Source organism: Osmia lignaria, chromosome 11 (genome assembly GCF_051020975.1).
Source record: "Osmia lignaria lignaria isolate PbOS001 chromosome 11, iyOsmLign1, whole genome shotgun sequence".
Taxonomy (NCBI): domain Eukaryota; kingdom Metazoa; phylum Arthropoda; class Insecta; order Hymenoptera; family Megachilidae; genus Osmia; species Osmia lignaria.
Genome location: NC_135042.1, coordinates 9,981,545 through 9,998,946, shown reverse-complemented (window position 1 = coordinate 9,998,946; position 17,402 = coordinate 9,981,545). Strand labels below are relative to the sequence as shown.

The 17,402-nt window shown below is 43.6% G+C and overlaps 3 protein-coding genes across 6 annotated transcripts in view; all 3 read left to right on the top strand.

Annotated features, from left to right (window-relative positions):
- Positions 1–5,312, top strand: part of shg (DE-cadherin) — a 35,362-nt gene extending 30,050 nt beyond the window's left edge. Inside the window, exons 10-15 of the mRNA XM_034324004.2 lie at positions 69–1,416; positions 1,494–1,717; positions 1,797–2,012; positions 2,094–2,430; positions 2,521–2,673; positions 2,760–5,312. Of these exons, the coding sequence (XP_034179895.1) occupies positions 69–1,416; positions 1,494–1,717; positions 1,797–2,012; positions 2,094–2,430; positions 2,521–2,673; positions 2,760–2,902 (2,421 nt within the window). The 3' untranslated portion in view covers positions 2,903–5,312. The remainder of the gene's footprint in view (positions 1–68; positions 1,417–1,493; positions 1,718–1,796; positions 2,013–2,093; positions 2,431–2,520; positions 2,674–2,759) is intronic.
- A 3,374-nt stretch (positions 5,313–8,686) lies between these two features.
- On the top strand, positions 8,687–12,937 carry LOC117603864 (uncharacterized). The gene is made up of 4 exons (XM_034323396.2): positions 8,687–8,863; positions 8,937–9,215; positions 9,296–12,528; positions 12,616–12,937. Exons 1-4 carry the CDS (start codon positions 8,773–8,775, stop codon positions 12,853–12,855), a joined length of 3,843 nt encoding a protein of 1,280 aa, XP_034179287.2. The 5' UTR covers positions 8,687–8,772; the 3' UTR covers positions 12,856–12,937.
- Positions 12,938–13,057: 120 nt separating this feature from the next.
- LOC117603874 (stAR-related lipid transfer protein 7, mitochondrial) lies at positions 13,058–15,515 on the top strand. 4 transcript variants are annotated; one of them, XM_034323415.2, is made up of 7 exons: positions 13,059–13,778; positions 13,850–14,034; positions 14,117–14,385; positions 14,472–14,599; positions 14,747–14,886; positions 14,969–15,292; positions 15,376–15,515. In XM_034323415.2, exons 1-7 carry the CDS (start codon positions 13,381–13,383, stop codon positions 15,390–15,392), a joined length of 1,461 nt encoding a protein of 486 aa, XP_034179306.1. In that variant the 5' UTR covers positions 13,059–13,380; the 3' UTR covers positions 15,393–15,515. The 4 variants fall into 4 exon arrangements, with proteins under 4 accessions (XP_034179307.1, XP_034179306.1, XP_034179309.1 ...); XM_034323418.2 differs by lacking the exon at positions 15,376–15,515 and having other exon boundaries at positions 13,059–13,382; positions 13,452–13,778; positions 14,969–15,322; XM_034323416.2 differs by lacking the exon at positions 15,376–15,515 and having other exon boundaries at positions 13,058–13,778; positions 13,880–14,034; positions 14,969–15,322.
- The last annotated feature ends 1,887 nt before the right edge of the window (positions 15,516–17,402 follow it).

The window sequence follows — 17,402 nt, the reverse complement described above, 5'->3', positions numbered from 1 at the left end:
TCTTTCGAGGAATGAGGGTGGAAATCGGTAAGGAAGTATTCCAACGGGGATCGCGTTACATGTTTCAGGTAATCGTGATGGCGCGGGACGAGGACGGTTCTCCGACCGCATTGCGAGAATTGGTGATGGTGAACATCACGTTGATCGATATAAACGACAATGCACCGTTCCTCGATATGCCGTATCCGGTGGTTTGGGGCGAGAACAAACTGCCTGGAAAGATCACCGAATTAAAAGCTCGGGACTGGGACTCGGACGAGAACGGGCCTCCGTTTCATTTCCAGATCGACGAGAATACCGCCGACGAGTCGATTCTCGACAAGTTTGCGATTCGCGACGCCGATCTGTTTGCGCGGGTGAAGTTCGATCGCGAGGAACGAAAGAGTTACGATATCGCAATAGCGATCACGGACAGCGGTCAACCACCGATGACGGGAACATCAACGTTGACCGTGATAATCGGCGACGAGAACGACAACCCGATGTCCGAAGGTTCCAGCTCTATATTCGTGTACAACTACAAAGGGGAGGCGCCCGACACTGAGATCGGTCGGGTGTACGTAAACGACGCGGACGATTGGGACTTGCCTGACAAACATTTCGCTTGGGCCTCCGTCACGCCCGAAGGCTTTCGCTTAAACAAAGAAACCGGCATGATCACCTTGCTGTCTGGTGTGTCCAACGACACGTTCGTTCTGAAGTTTGTCGTGACCGAGCATAGTCTGCTTATCCCGCGACATCAAGTGAACGCTTACGTGAACGTTACCGTAAGAGAGCTGCCCGAAGAAGCAGTGTCCAGGTCCGGCTCGGTGCGTTTCTACGGAATGAACGCCGAGGAGTTTGTCGCTCCCGATGAATCCGGCGTCAGCAAGAAGGAGATATTCCAAGAGAGGATAGCAAACATGTTGAACACCTCGGTGGAGAACGTGGACGTGTTCACGGTGCTTCATTCTCCCCATCACAATGACAAGAATTTGCTGGACGTACGATTTTCGGCTCACGGTAGCCCCTATTACGCTCCCGAGAAACTGAACACGATATTAGCACAACACACCAAAGAAATCGAGCGAGAGCTAAAGACCGACGTGTTACTGGTGAATATCGACGAGTGTCTCTTCGAGAAGCTGCATTGCAACAATTCTTGTCGCAGTTACTTGAACGTCAGCACGGAGCCGTACGCGGTTTACACGAACACCAGTTCGTTCGTCGGCGTACGAGCGATCGTGGACCCGCTTTGTACCTGTCACATAGCCGAGCCGTTAGTTTGCTTGAACGGAGGCACACCTCTTGCCGAACGTTGCGAATGTCCGCCAGGTCTCGAAGGACCCAGATGCGAGCTCCTCGGTATCGGTTTCCATGGCGACGGATGGGCTGTGATGCCGCCGCCTGGTCAAGCTTGCGACGATTCTCACTTAGGTCAGTTTTCGTCATTCTCCTTGCGCCTCTCTTTCTCCTCGTTCATCGTTCATTCAAAATCTTCGCACGATTTTTAGGTCTCGAGATAACGCCTCACGTGGACAACGGTCTGGTGTTTTACTTCGGCCCGATGACGTACAGTCCTAAAATTAAGATTCAGGATTTTATGGCCTTGGAGCTGCAACAGGGATACGCGGTTCTTTACGTGGATTACGGAACCGGCACCGCCAGGCTAGATCAGCGACAAATCAAACTCACCGATGGCAAAAGCCACAAGATTGACGTTTACTGGACGAAGAACGTAAGTGCCGTTTCGTTCGTTTCTTGGGATCGCTGTAAAAGTCAATGGATTTATCGTTTACTTTTCGTTCGTTTTACAGGCAATCGAGATGAAGGTGGATAATTGCGGCATCTCGGCTTGCATGAGTTTAACAGCACCGCAAGGGCCGAACGAATTTTTGAACGTAAACAGCCCGATGCAAGTCGGAGGGTCGTTGAGCAACTTGGCGCAGTTGCATTCGCAACTGGGTTGGGATTACAAGCCGACGGACAGGGGCTTTGTTGGTTGCATACGCAACATGACCTTTAATGGAAATGTAATTAAAAACGGTTAATGAATTAGTAGACGTGACAAGTGTCCTTGACGGACGAAACTAATCGATTCTCCCGTGTTTCAGACTTACAACTTGGGAATGCCGTCGTTATCTAGAAACGCGGATCCTGGCTGCGATCACGGAATGGCCAAGGCCGTTTCCTTTGGAATCGATACTAACTTTCTGGTGGCGATACTGGTTTGCGTAGCGATATTGTTGATACTTTTGCTAGCGGTGGTGGTGCACAGGCGAAAGACCGACGACTTGTACAAGGACATGGACGATATCAGGGAAAATATTATTAATTACGAGGACGAAGGAGGCGGCGAGGTTGACACCGGCTATGACTTGAACGTTCTGCGTACTATTTACGACCCGCCTATCGATTCGAAAATAGCACCTGTTGGTTTGCAAACTAGAGGTGAGAGGAATGCAAGGGTGGCGACGCAACAAAATCATCTATACGTATATCTTTCTTACTTACTTTCTCCCTTATTCCTCTTCATTAAAGCGCCCGATGAAGTACCAGATATTTGCGGTTTCCTGGACGGCAAAAAGGAGAGCTGTGACAAGGATCCTGACACGAATCCGTTTGACGATGTCAGACACTACGCGTACGAGGGTGAAGGCAATTCCGAGGGTTCCTTGTCGTCTTTAGCTTCGTGTACGTAGACAAGCTGCTCAGCAACGATCAACCTGTAATCGTCGTATAATCGGTTAATTAAACGTTTTACAATGTTTGACCCGCAGGTACCGACGATGGAGATCTCAAGTTCAACTATTTGTCTCACTTTGGTCCGAGATTCCGAAAGTTGGCCGACATGTACGGGGAAGAGCCTAGCGACGAGGAGAGCGACGGTGTAGGAGAACGGGAGAGCGAGAGTTGGTGTTGAACTTTCCAGGGCCTCTTCTAGTGTTCGATTCGAATCGTTCGCGTTTGCATTCGTGGCAATGCGTTTACCTTGCGCGCGATACCTATCATCGCCATTCACTCTCTTTGACGAAGCAACGACGAAACGGCGCTTCGCAGCCTCGTGTACTTAAAACCGAATCCGAGAGTACGTTTTGTTGTTTCTTGTCCTGGCTTCTGCACCTAGAAAGAAAGAAGACAACAAGAAGCAAAAGAGTTTTGTGTAACTATCGGCGTAGCGTGTGAAGCGCGTGCCGATACGCGACATAAGTTAATATTGTTATTTTTTATTTCGACAGAGCTTAACGGGAACGTCGTGTATTTCTCTCCTGTTTTCTTTTCTTTTCCTTTTTCATTTTTTATTTTATTTTATTTTTTTTTTTTTTTATCTGTTACGGCGCGCAGGAAAACGTGGTTCTTTCGTGGACGATTCCCCGAGAGGGCGATATTTTTTTTTCCTTCTTTTTTTCATTTTTTTGGCGTTCATGTCGAAACGAGGAAAAATAGAAAAGAAAAGAAACGAACAATAGACTAATCAACTTTTATTTTGTTATTCTTTTTTGCGAGATTATCGAATAAACATAGAAGCTACGCATTATCATTGACATTGATCGAAAACGCGTCGGCCGAGTAAACTGATTCGCGTTTAAGCGATTCGACTCGGTCGTCTAGTAAATCACCATTCATTTCAAGCACGAAACTACGAAATTTCTGACGCAGAAATTTTCGCAGAGATCGAAGCAAGAGCGTTTGTAAGTTGTGGCAATCATTCGAATTATTATAAAAGTCTGTGGGCTATTTTTTTATACGTACATTATAGATGGTATACAAGTATATACAAGTATACGTACATGCGGGCGCGATTCGCTACATGTACGGATAAATGTGTAGATAAGAGATGCGGCACATCGCTCCACTATTTAACTTATAGATAGTATTTTATTAATTGGATATACGTGAGTGAGAAATCGTGTAGAGGGTGTGCGAAACTACATACGCGAACACGTGCATAAAATAATATAGATATAAATATTAAATACTAAATATATACCGTACACAGGTGTGTGTCTGCGTATGTATGTGGGTGCGTGATTAGGTGAGAGGAGTAAGAAGAGGAAGGAATTGAGATACCGTTCTCGTTTCCGCACGTAACAGATTCCCAAACGCAAAAATTTCCCGTTGCGATCGAGGGAAAAAATATCGACGAGAAGAGATCGAGTGCCATATCGTGCATCCGATGTTGATCAGCGTTATGTTCGCGTTAAGTTTGCGATCGATGTACACAAAAGGCAGCCGTCGTAGCGTCTTCGAACTCAGCCTATGTACGCGTGCACGCACGTACGTACACGTATATATGTGATAATAATTTGTAAGCTTTTTGTACGATAAATCAACGACGATATGTATGTGTATAATAAGGATACATTGAACGCATCGTTGACGAGATTGGGCCACGTCGGCGGTTTCGAAATTCGACACACCGGACGCGGTCCGTTCGACATCGGTGCGTCACGGGAGAGCCAAGGTGTAATTTATACGAAATAAGAGTGCAGCTTAAGCGAAGCGTGGTGTGATCTCAGAGGATTCGTAAGTGAATGAATCGTGCGTATCGGTATCCATCGATTCTGAAACGAAAAACTCAACACCCGGTCACTTGGACGTTTGCCATCGAACAACAAAGAATCACGTGAACAGTATCGGATATATTCTTGCTCGAGTCGATTGTCCCAACTGACCGTCTCTCTTTCTCTTAACGATAGAACACGCCGCAGTACAAAAAGGAAGAAACGCGCCCACACGATCTCGATGAAATCGCGTCGAAGGATACGCTACGAACAGAGTCGTTCGCCCACACTTTTATTCGAACACTGCCCTTTACGTATTAGATAAGAAGACTTTATCAACGTATTTTCTCGAACAAACGAGAAAGGGATGAGTAAATAAATAAATAAAGGAAAAAAGGAGGAATACGATTGATTACGAAAAAAAAAAAAAAGAAAAGAATAGCACGAAGGAACTTTAGACAGCGATGTGTATTCGTACACTGGCTTCTTGTACATTACCCATGGGTACGCGAAATGAATGTTTTCGCGCAACCTATTCAACATGTGATAGTCGATCGCAAAGCATATGTGCACACCTTTGGTTCTTTACCCGCGATCCATCTATTGTCGTCAAAGATACGTGTAATTTCATTTCCCTTTTTTGGAGTGTAGGAGAGAAAAAGGCATTTCTCGTCTCGGGATTGTCTGTCAGACTCGTCAGTGGGGCTGACAACAGACGATCCCTGCCCCAGACACCTATCGTACCGCTATTCGGAACTTATATACAGGGTGTTCGACAACAGGTGGGCAAAATTTTAAGGGGTGATTTTAGGGATCAAAATAAGACGAAAATCAAGAATAACGAAATAGCATTTGCGGCTTTGTTTTCCAGTAATTAACGTTTAAAAATTCGAGTAAAAGGCGCCTGAAACCTGCAATCCGCCCAGCACCGACGACTGAACGTCAGGTTAGCAGGGGTCGGTACAGTCATAACCAAGAATCGAAGCCGAATGCTGCAGTACCGAGAAACATAATAACACGAGGAGAGTTTCTACTAATCAACGATTCTTGGTTATGATTGTACTAACCCCTGCCGACCTGACGTTCAGTCGTCAGTGCTGGGCGGGTTGCAGGTTTCAGGCGCATTTTATTCGAATTTTTAAACGTTAATTACTGGAAAATAAAACCGCAAACGCTATTTTGTTATTCTTGATTTTTGTTTTATTTTGATCCCTAGAATCACCCCTTAAAATTTTGCCCACCTGTTGTCGAACAACTTGTACATCAGAACGGCATGCCGGGCGAGCGCTTGCGAGAGGCTCCGTTCAATCTCGCCGCCATCTAGCGCTCCCCGGCCCGAACTCGAGGCGTCCGGGAAGAGGAAACTCTCTCCTCTCCACTAAACGCCTACAGCTCGGCCATACCTGACAATTGTAACCGTCCTCGGTCACACATACAAATAAATACGAGGAACGAGTCACCAAATTCATCTAAATCTCAAATCAACAACAAATCACAAATATGTCTCGGATTTTCTTAATTTCGGAATCCCTATCTTGACATATTGAGAGCGTCTGCTCAAAAATACTTCCCTCAACAACTAAAATACTATAGCAACGGCTGACAATGAGTGCATCGACGAGATTCATTCTTTTCCCCGGTCTGTGTTGAATTTCATAATCAAAATCTTGCAAATATAAGGCCCAACGAGATATTTGCGGATTAATATTTTGTTTGCTCAGTGTCAAACGAAAGCTATCATAATCGGTCAATATTCTGAAATGTATACCCTCAAGATAAATTCTAAAACGTTTAATCGCTTAACAACTGCAAGACATTCCAACTCAAAACTCTGATATTTGGCCTCTGTCGGTGTCGTTCGTTGACTATAATAGGCAATAGGCCTCGGACATCTATCTACTTGTCTTTGTAGTAAAATCGCACCGAATCCCGACGCGCTCGCATCGCAATGTAATTCGGTTTCGGTTGTGGGGGAATAAATGGAAAGAATCGGTTTGTTTGCTAAATGCCTTTTCAGCATTTCAAACGCCTCGTTTTCTTTTTCCCCAAATACAAAAACCTCTTTCCTAACCAGATCGTATAATGGTTTGGCAACGATGGAAAATCCAAGTATAAATCGTCGAAAATAGCTGGCCAGAGACACAAAGCGTAAAACATCCTTGGAGTTACGCGGAATCGGGTACCTGAGGACGGCTTCAATATTCTCGTTGCTAGGTCGAATTCCCTCAAAACTAATGCGGTACCCTAAATAAGTGATCTCTGATTGCACAAAGGCACATTTATTCAATTTAAACGTTAGCTGATACCGCCCTGCCCTTTATTACACCGACGGGGTGCCGATGCACTTTATCACGACCACGGTGTGAACCCAGAGCATACCCAACACTCTTGCAGTTCGGCCCGCACTGAAGGCGCGCTCTGATTGGCCAGTGTTTTTCATTAATAACTCGGAAACGAAGCCTTAACCAACATTTTGGCAAAGGAAAAAGTTGTTTAGAATGGCCTCAGCAATCATCCCTACACGGGTCCTATCCCAGTTCTGGGACACCCTGTATATCCGAACGGCATACCGGGCGAGCACTTGTGAAAGGCTCCGTTCAATCGCGCCGCCATCTAGCGCTCCCCGGCCCGAACTCAAGGCGTCCGTGGAGACGATACTCTCTCCCCTCCACTAAACGCCTACAGTAGCAATAAAGAGTAAACTACGAATAAAACGAACAAAGAAAATGAATTATTTACCCCTGTGACATTTACCACGGCTAAACTAGAAACGCTTTTAATTAACCGAATTCGTCACGGGCTTCGCGCTATCGTTCAACGAGAAAGAAACCCTTCGATATTTCCGTTTCGAAATACTCGAAGCCAGAAACGTAGCCGCGACGTTCGTCCTCGAGAATTCCCGTCAGGACGAACGAGCCTGTGACACGAAATTTTTAAATAGCCAATGACTTATGTCTCGCTAATACTTGGATCGTTTACGTTTATCGTAATCATTGAAAAGGCAAAAGTATGTTGACGATAATCGTCGATTCGACGGGACGCGACGGTTCGAACCAGAACCGAGTATTTCGCAAAGATCGAGGGCTGTTGGTAGATACCGGCGCGTCACGGCGTCGATCTCGAGCGCCGGCAGGAGTCTTGAGAAGGGGTGGTAAAACTATAAAACTGCCCTCGATGTCGCTGGTTGTTCGCAAACGCGTCCACCCTGCGTACGAAGATCCGACGATCCGAGTTTTAATTGTATCCTCGCGAAAAGGAAAGTCGCAAGTAAAGTTTGTTTCCCGAATCGTATCGTTAGAAACTCGCGGACATGTAAGTGTTCCCGCGTCTGCTTCTCGAGCCCGTGAAAACGCAAACGAGTTGTTTAAATTCCTTCTTTTTTTTTCCTCGTAGGTATCGAAAGATTCAATTGAGTTTCCTCGCGATAGTATTCTTGTTATGCTTGAGTTTCGAGCTTGGCGCGGATGCTCAGCTAAACTTTTCTACCGGCTGGGGAAAGAGAAGCCAGAGGGTTAGTGGCTTCGAGCGGGCTAACGGCGAGTGCATTTTCCAGGCTAAACCCTCGTTGGAACAGCTGCTAATCGTCTATAATATTATACAGGTAAGATAGTTGGTTTTTTCACTCTTTATTCGGAGAAAGGAGGAAAAGTACTGACGGGTACTGACCGAGAGCGTTTGGTGCATTTACCGGTTGCAGACGGAAGCGAGGAAAATGATGGATTGTCGAAAGCTATACGAATGAATCCGAGAGGATCGATCGGACTTAGCGGATTTAGACATCTTAGACATTGGACTGTACTCGAGAGACTCGTTCGAACAAATTACCAACGATCGTTACTTAGTCTTCTCTGTGAGTTTCGCTGGATCGTGATTCAAGTATAATAAATAACGTTCCACGGAGCCACGTGTTTTTCCGGCTACAATTCAACGAGTGACGCTCGTTTCTTCATAACCTTCTCGAGCCCGTTTCAACGTACCTTGTACACAATTTACGACACGAACGATAATACAAACAATGAGTAGTAAAAGAGAAATATCATTTTCTTTCACGTCCACGCACGCTCTCCTTCTCCCCTTGTCCGCGCCTCGATCGTAATCACTCGGCCAATTCTGCGTCTACGTATATCGTCTAATTTTCAATTAATTTCCATTGTACCCGTTTTAACGACCGCACCAAGACTATATGTATCTCGAAACTCGAAGCGTTCCTGCGAATTCGAGTTATACACGACGCCAACCAACGTTCGCGGTTCTACAATTTTTCAAAGTAGGTATCTCACCCGTGAAGATGCACTTGATTCTCTGTACCTTAAGCGTTTTCACGGTGTTCGCTTACGCCGATCCTCGCCTAGGACATCTGAAGCATGTGGTCGGTAATGGTAAGACGGTTGACTCGTTCCAGAGTCCATCCAAACGCGATCTCCACGAACAACTGGTAACATTTCTTTCTAGCTTTACAAGCGCTTCCGAAAAAACTGCCGAACTCGACCTCGGTGCCGTTTTGGCAATACTCAGAAGTGGATCAGTTCTTGTGCCAAAACGCGGGGTATTTCCCGAACGTTTGGAACTGCAAGTACTATTACCAGTGTGTCATCTACCTGCCTGGCCATCTAGTTCGATACATTTATGAGTGCAACGACGATCTCGTGTACTCTGATAGGGATCAAAGCTGCGTTATACCTAGCGAAGAAGAGAGAGCAAAATGCATTGCACAGATCGAGATGGATCAAGGTAAATCGTACTTTCGAAGCTCAAGCTTCGTTGTTTCTAGCTGTCGATCGCGACGAAACAGCTACTTGTGTGTTTTCCAGACGATAGGTCCCACCAGCATATTCGACTAGAGTCGATTGAGGATACCGATGTATCACTGCTTACCGACCATCCGTTCATTATCGACACCACCTACGATAAACACCTAGCCAAAACAACCACGAATACGTCGGACTTCGCGGAAGGATTGGCCAAAATCGATGCTAACAACATTACTTCTATTAACATTACGGGCAAGATGCACTACACCAACAAAAATAAATATTTGGACAAAGGGACGAATTACGACGCAATGACGAAGATCATCAAAGGTCCTGCGGAATCTGAAGCCAATAAAACTGCGAAGCCACACTACACCCACAAACATAAACTCCATTTCGACAAAGGGACGAAATACGACGCAATGACGCGGATCATCAAAGGTCCTGCGGAATCTGAAGCCAATAAAACTGCGAAGAGCGTTGAAAAACTAATGAAACTTAATGCGACTGCAACTGCAACAACCGTCCAAGACTCCGTCCAAAATTTAACAAAACCAGAAGCGAACAAAATTACAAGTATCGGTCCAAGTTCTAAGGGACCTGCAACGACCGAAATTACGAAAACCGCCAAAGATTCTACGGAACGAGAAAAGATCGCAATTACAACTATTCCAGATTCTGAGGAACCTGACATCATTGTAATTACAGACTCCGCCGAAGATTCTACGGATCAAGAATCGAGCAAAATTATAACTATCCCAGATTCTGAGGAATCTGATTCGACCGAAATTACGAGAACCACCTCAGATTCCATAAGAACTGTAATGATCGAAGGTACAACCATCCCAAGTTCTACGTCACCTAAAGCTTCTGAAATCACTAAAACCGCAAAAGATTCTACGGAACAAGAAAAGATCGCAATTACAACTATCCCAGATTCTGAGGAACCTGACATCATCGTAATTACGGACTCCGCCGAAGATTCTACGGATCAAGGATCGATCAAAATTATAACTATCCCAGATTCTGAGGAATCTGATTCGATCGAAATTACGAGAACCACCTCAGATTCCATAAGAACTGAAACGATCGAAGGTACAACCATCCCAAGTTCTACGTCACCTAAAGCTTCTAAAATTACGAAAACCGCCAAAGATTCTACGGAACAAGAAAAGATCGCAATTACAACTATCCCAGATTCTGAGGAATCTGACATCATCGTAATTACGGACTCCGCCGAAGATTCTACGGATCAAGGATCGATCAAAATTATAACTATCCCAGATTCTGAGGAATCGGATTCGATCGAAATTACGAGAACCACCTCAGATTCCATAAGAACTGAAACGATCGAAGGTACAACCATCCCAAGTTCTACGTCACCTAAAGCTTCTGAAATTATTAAAACCGCAAAAGATTCTACGGAACAAGAAAAGATCGCAATTACAACTATCCCAGATTCTGAGGAACCTGACATCATCGTAATTACGGACTCCACCGAAGATTCTACGGATCAAGACTCGATCAAAATTATAACTATCCCAGATTCTGAGGAATCTGATTCGATCGAAATTACGGGAACCACCTCAGATTCCATAAGAACTGAAACGATCGAAGGTACAACCATCCCAAGTTCTACGTCACCTAAAGCTTCTAAAATTACGAAAACCGCCAAAGATTCTACGGAACAAGAAAAGATCGCAATTTCAACTATCCCAGATTCTGAGGAATCTGACATCATCGTAATTACGGACTCCGCCGAAGATTCTACGGATCAAGGATCGATCAAAATTATAACTATCCCAGATTCTGAGGAATCTGATTCGATCGAAATTACGAGAACCACCTCAGATTCCAGAAGAACTGAAACGATCGAAGGTACAACCATCCCAAGTTCTACGTCACCTAAAGCTTCTAAAATTACGAAAACCGCCAAAGATTCTACGGAACAAGAAAAGATCGCAATTACAACTATCCCAGATTCTGAGGAATCTGACATCATCGTAATTACGGACTCCGCCGAAGATTCTACGGATCAAGGATCGATCAAAATTATAACTATCCCAGATTCTGAGGAATCTGATTCGATCGAAATTACGAGAACCACCTCAGATTCCAGAAGAACTGAAACGATCGAAGGTACAACCATCCCAAGTTCTACGTCACCTAAAGCTTCTAAAATTACGAAAACCGCCAAAGATTCTACGGAACAAGAAAAGATCGCAATTTCAACTATCCCAGATTCTGAGGAACCTGACATCATCGTAATTACGGACTCCACCGAAGATTCTACGGATCAAGACTCGATCAAAATTATAACTATCCCAGATTCTGAGGAATCTGATTCGATCGAAATTACGAGAACCACCTCAGATTCCAGAAGAACTGAAACGATCGAAGGTACAACCATCCCAAGTTCCACGTCACCTAAAGCTTCTGAAATTACGAAACCCGCCAAAGATTCTACGGATCAAGAATCAATAAAAATTATAACTATCCCAGGTTCTGAGCAACCTGACATCATCTTAATTACGGACTCCGCCAAAAATTCTGCGCATCATGAATTGATCGAAAATGCAACTTTCCCAAGTTTTGAGGAACCTGACATCATCGTAATTACGGACACCGCCGAAGATTCTGCGGATCAAGAATCGATCAAAATTATAACTATCCCAGATTCTGAGGAATCTGATTCGATCGAAATTACGAGAACCACCTCAGATTCTATGAAAACTAAAGCGATGGAAGTTAAAACCGTCCCAATTTGTATGACACCTAAAGAGATCGCAATTACTAAAGTCGACTCTGAGCAGTCGGAGTGCTTTGTCGAAGCTTTCTACGGCGATTCCGAAAACTGTTCAAGGTTCTATCGATGTGTTCACTTCGGGGTCAAATTTATGAAGTACGAATTTTTCTGTCCGCATGGAACTATTTGGGACGATGATCTGAAAACTTGCAACTTCCGAGCGGCAGTCAAGAAAATAAACTGCAAAGACAGTCACAAGTATCCGCTCTTTCCATTTGCCGAACAGAAGGCTGTGAATCCTGCCGATTACTTGACGAATCGAGTAGCTTTTATTTGTCCGATCGGTTTTCGGCAACATCCAAATTATTGCAACGCTTTTTACCAATGCACCGTCAACGAGAACCTCGAGTACGATTTAACGGTATTCCTGTGTCCCAATGGCTCGATATTTGACCAGAGAAACATCCGATGCTCGAGAGATCTATCGATCCGACGAAATTCATGCGTAAATCTTGGAATCGCAGAGAAAAAGCTCTCTTCGCGAATCGTAAGTAGCACCTTTGACCAAAGATATGCGTCGTCGCGTTTTTACTTATCTTTTCTAATTATCGCCGTTTTCTTTATTTTTTTACAGCTGAAACACTCAGAGATTAAAATGTGCCCAACGGAGGGTCGATTTCAGTACGGAGGAAACTGTACCAGCAAGTACTTGCATTGCAAACGCGACCAATTTGGAATGCTCGAAGGTTACTTGTTCCTTTGTCCACGAGGACAGCTGTTCTCTCCAACTGAGAAGAAATGCGTATCTTCAACACTTTTCCCTCTTTGCAAAAATATTAATACACCTTTTTCTAGCAAATCTTATTTATTGTAATCGTATACTAGTGATATTATAACGAAGTAATATTAAAAAGGAATTACTACGACGGCAATGTTGCAATTAAAATTTTTTTTCAAATACTGCCGCTATTCGTTAATATCGAACGAGTCGTTCGATGTATCGAATCCTCCGACTATCATTCGATACCTCGAAACGTTCGAGAAATCGATATATCGAATGCATTCATTTAAAGGTTTTTCAGGGTATCGATATCGTGAGCCTGCATCAGGGCTATACGGTTTTGAATATATTTTTCGATTAACTTTGATGCGATAGCTGTGAGATAAGGAAACTGAATCGTCGTGTGTGAAATGAAAATGAAGCAGGAAATTTGCTGAAGAACCGAACGAAATGAGCGCGGAAAACAACATTCTCTGAATCGTTCAATATCGCACGGAGTACAACCTAACCTATAAAACGGTTTCTTGAATTTGCGGTTCACATTTTTAGGAGAATCCACGAAACAGTTGGGAACAGTCACATTGTTTATGCAGTATCCACCTTAGAAGAAGACTAACAATGTACGTGGTGCAATTATCTGGTTTGTTATCGAAGCAGTTCAATACAAATTACGTTCGAAACGGAACCAGGTTAGCTTCCACTTTTGGGCGGCACGAAAATTATGGAAGATTTCGCGAATACCGGAAAAGGATAGCCGTTTGGTTAAAACAACAAAGTGGCCAAGTAGCCGAAGCTTGTGCCAGACAGTTCGAATTTATCGCGGCACAGCGTGTCAGAAGAAGCATGCAAATATTTCATCTGTACACGCGAATGTGGGACGAGGCAGCGCTCAAAGAGTTTATGAAATCATGGAGAAATCGTACGTTGAGAAATACCAGACATTTTTTAATGAGTAGTATCGGAGTAACGATGTACAATTGGGATCGCGAACGAATCAGCGAAGAAGAGTTAAATAGGTAAGCGATTACTCGTTGTTGTAATCGTCGTTGTCGTCGTCGTCTCTTTTCATCGTTCGTTCTTTCCTTAGTTTCCACGCTCTAACTGGTTTTGTTGTCAGTTACAAGCAGGAAATCGAAGGGATTCACAGATTAAGGGACTCGACGGTGATTTGCGCGATATGCCATCAAAGGATCGTCATTGATGTCCGACAACCTGGTATAAAATATTGTACATGCTACGGCAATAAGTTTAGCGCTACAGCCAACGAAGGCCGTAAGTAAAAACTTGTCAAACTTTACCCCTTATTTGTCTGGCGAAACGATTTATCTGACAGCGATTTTTCTGTTAATTTTAGCACAAGGATGGAGACCGTATATAGAACGAGAAGACATGCTCATCTGGAGGAGGGAAGAGCCAAATTTTGGAGGATTGTTCGCGTACAAGGTGTACGGTTCGTTCGACGACGTTACCGCGGAAGATTTTTTACAAACCCAAATAGACGTCGATTATAGAATGAATTGGGATTCAAGCGCTCGTGAACTACAGATAATCGATACAGATCCGAAATCGCAAACGTCCTCCGAAGACAGTACCGACGTGATCTATTGGGAGACGATATGGCCTGTACGCAGTAATCGGTCGTTTCTTTGGCATACTCGAAACGAATGCTCCCATCTATGATACATTAACATTTTATACCGTGATTTTAGAAATTGTTTGCAAACAGGGATTACGTGTATCAACGACGGTGGGTGGTGGATAAGGAGAAACGGTTGATCATAATCATCAATAAAGTAACCGAACATCCTAACGCGCCTACGAAACCGGGTGTATACAGGTATGATGAAAATACTTTATAGCGTTCGTTGGATCGTTAGAACAATGCAGACGATATATATGTGTTGTTTCTAGTTTGATATTTCATTATGAAATCGGCTAGATTCAGCTTTGCTATTGAATAATTTCAATTCTGTGTACGTAACAGAGTGACAACGTATTGGTCGTACATGGTGATAAGGCCATACACAGAATTTCACCAGCCAGGCATTGAATTTGGATTAACTTATTTCGATGATCCAGGTGTAAATATTCCATCAGCGGTTACCTCGTGGGTCGCAATGTCAGGTATATATTCTATTTCAACGGAAACACATGTTTATCGTCTCGTGCAAATTTTTACGTATGCGTTATCTTTATAATTCCATAGGACTGCCAAACTTTTTAATTCGCATGAGACACGCGGCAAAGAATTATCAGAGTTACAAACGCACGAAAGAAATTGCTGATCCGTCCACTACCAATTACGCCTCTTTCCAAGACGAGGATGCGTCCGGGTACGAGGTCATACCTAATAATAACGATACAGAAACTTTGGAAAAGAGCGAAGCATCGAACGAGGAGGTAGCGGAGGAAAGCAATTTCGATACAAGAAGCGAAACGTTGACGTTTACGGGCGACCAACGGGATGAAAATGATAGACCAAGCAACGAAAGAACAGACAGCACAACTAATTTGCCCGATGAACGCAGAGGTTTACTACGTTATTTGCAGTATATTTGAAATAACGAAATTGGTGTTGACTGATAAAAAGATTTTTAACGTGACTTTGTGCAGGAAGTACGGTAACGTAACGATCGCAATGTAAAGATAAAGAGAATATTTCTAAATAAGAGGACATACCGGAGATAACGTTGAATCGAATGCAGTTGGGACGATGAATCGTGAAAAAGTACTGTATCGTTTCTTGCTCCGTGCACTGCCTTCTGCATAATATAACAAACACGAGACTGACTTATTTTTATAATCCATCTTTCCTATGTTGTTTATTCTCGAATGAAGGGTGAGACACGAAAAAAAAAGAATCCAGAGACGTTCCGAGCTGGAGAAAATTGTAAGGTAATTCGTATTTACGCAACGCGATGTTCTCGTATACGTCAGTACATCGTAACGATCGAAATGTTTCATTACATCTGTGTACATGCAATTGTAGTATAAATATAAGTAGATGTAAAAAAAACATGAAAATAATTGGTTTTCTACTTGGGTATGTATTCGATTTTGTTTCATACTTGTTAGGGATCGCATTTATCGACCGATAATTCGGGCCCACGCTATGCACTCGCTTATCAGTCGTCCCCACCACTTCTCTCTCTCTTCGCCTCTAGAAAATGGCTGTTTGACACTTGCTCGACACTTAATGACGAGAACGAAGAATTAGAAATCGATTGCGCTAAAATCTAAAAAAACTGGAAAGAGAGAGAGCTACGGTGCTGGAGACGCTGAAGAACGAACTTTAAAACTAAAACTTTGGCTCAAAATATAACTACAAGTTATACTTAAAAATTGGAAGCTTCATTTATGACGTCAGCTTTTTCAAAAATTCAACTTCAAACATTGGTCCTTTGAGGCGGATTTACACATAACAAATATCGAGGTGAGTGAAGCCTTTCAAAAATTTAATTACAATCTCAATTACAATCGCCTTGAAATTAATTGGATTGAGACTTAAAATCAACGGTCGTCCTTGACCCAGAGCACAGATAGAAACACCTGGTTTGAACTCGTCGCTCACCTGTATAGATTCTTTGCTCTAAAGCAATGGAGAAGTTGGTTACTAAACAGCTCGACCTGATCGAACGTATTTCATCAACGACTGAGACCATGGGTGCGGCTGTGATAACGACAGGAGAGGTTAAAGCTCGCTTGAAGCTCTTGGAAAGAAATTGGAATACGTTTTGCAAGACGCACGACCAACTCCTCGTTTTCTTAGCAACCGACGGGAATAATCCTTACTTTAAACAAAACTGCATGAGTATGTGTCAAGAGAATTACGTACGACAAAAAGCAGTACTAATGGACCTTATGGAGAAAAAGCTGGACAAAACTTCCTCAGGTAAGACGAAACCGTCTCCTGGAACTTCGTTGCGTCGGTCTTTACCTAAAGAAACGTTGCCTACCTGTTCGGGCAATTACGCGCTGATTGACGCGCAATTGGAATCCTTGATGGCGCTCAAGCCGATAAAGAAGGTATCGTTGACATCCCTGAAGCGGCTTCTTAAGGACACCACGGATGCAGTCAAGGAATTGAAAGCCTTGAAGCGACCAGTCCAATACTGGGATGACTGGCTCGTTTTCATAACAGTCGACAGACTGGATCCTAAAACAAGAAAGGAATGGGAAATATCCATCGCATCAACTTCAGGTGTTCCAACGTTCGCACAACTGACGACCTTTCTCACCTCACGACTGCGAACCCTGGAAGCTAAGAACGTAGTCTTGAAACAAAGGAGGACGCCCGTTAAGGCGCCGAGGAAGAACCACGCCAATGTTTCCTTCACCGCCACATCTTCAGGCGATATATTCTTAAACTGGTAAATGGAAAGCTACTTTGTAGTAAATGCATGTTCACAGTTAACAAGTGGTAAGAAACCTACTGTTAACAAAGGCAAACTGGATATTTATTACTATCTAGCAAAATACAACTACGAGTTTCAAGACTGGAAGCTTTTTCAAAAACTCAACTTCAAACAATAGGTACACGCATACATAGGAGAAACCGAGAAAACATAAATAATCTGCATAAAAACATAACACGTCATGTTCTTTGCTCCTTAAATGTTAAAAGCATGTGGATATTTTGT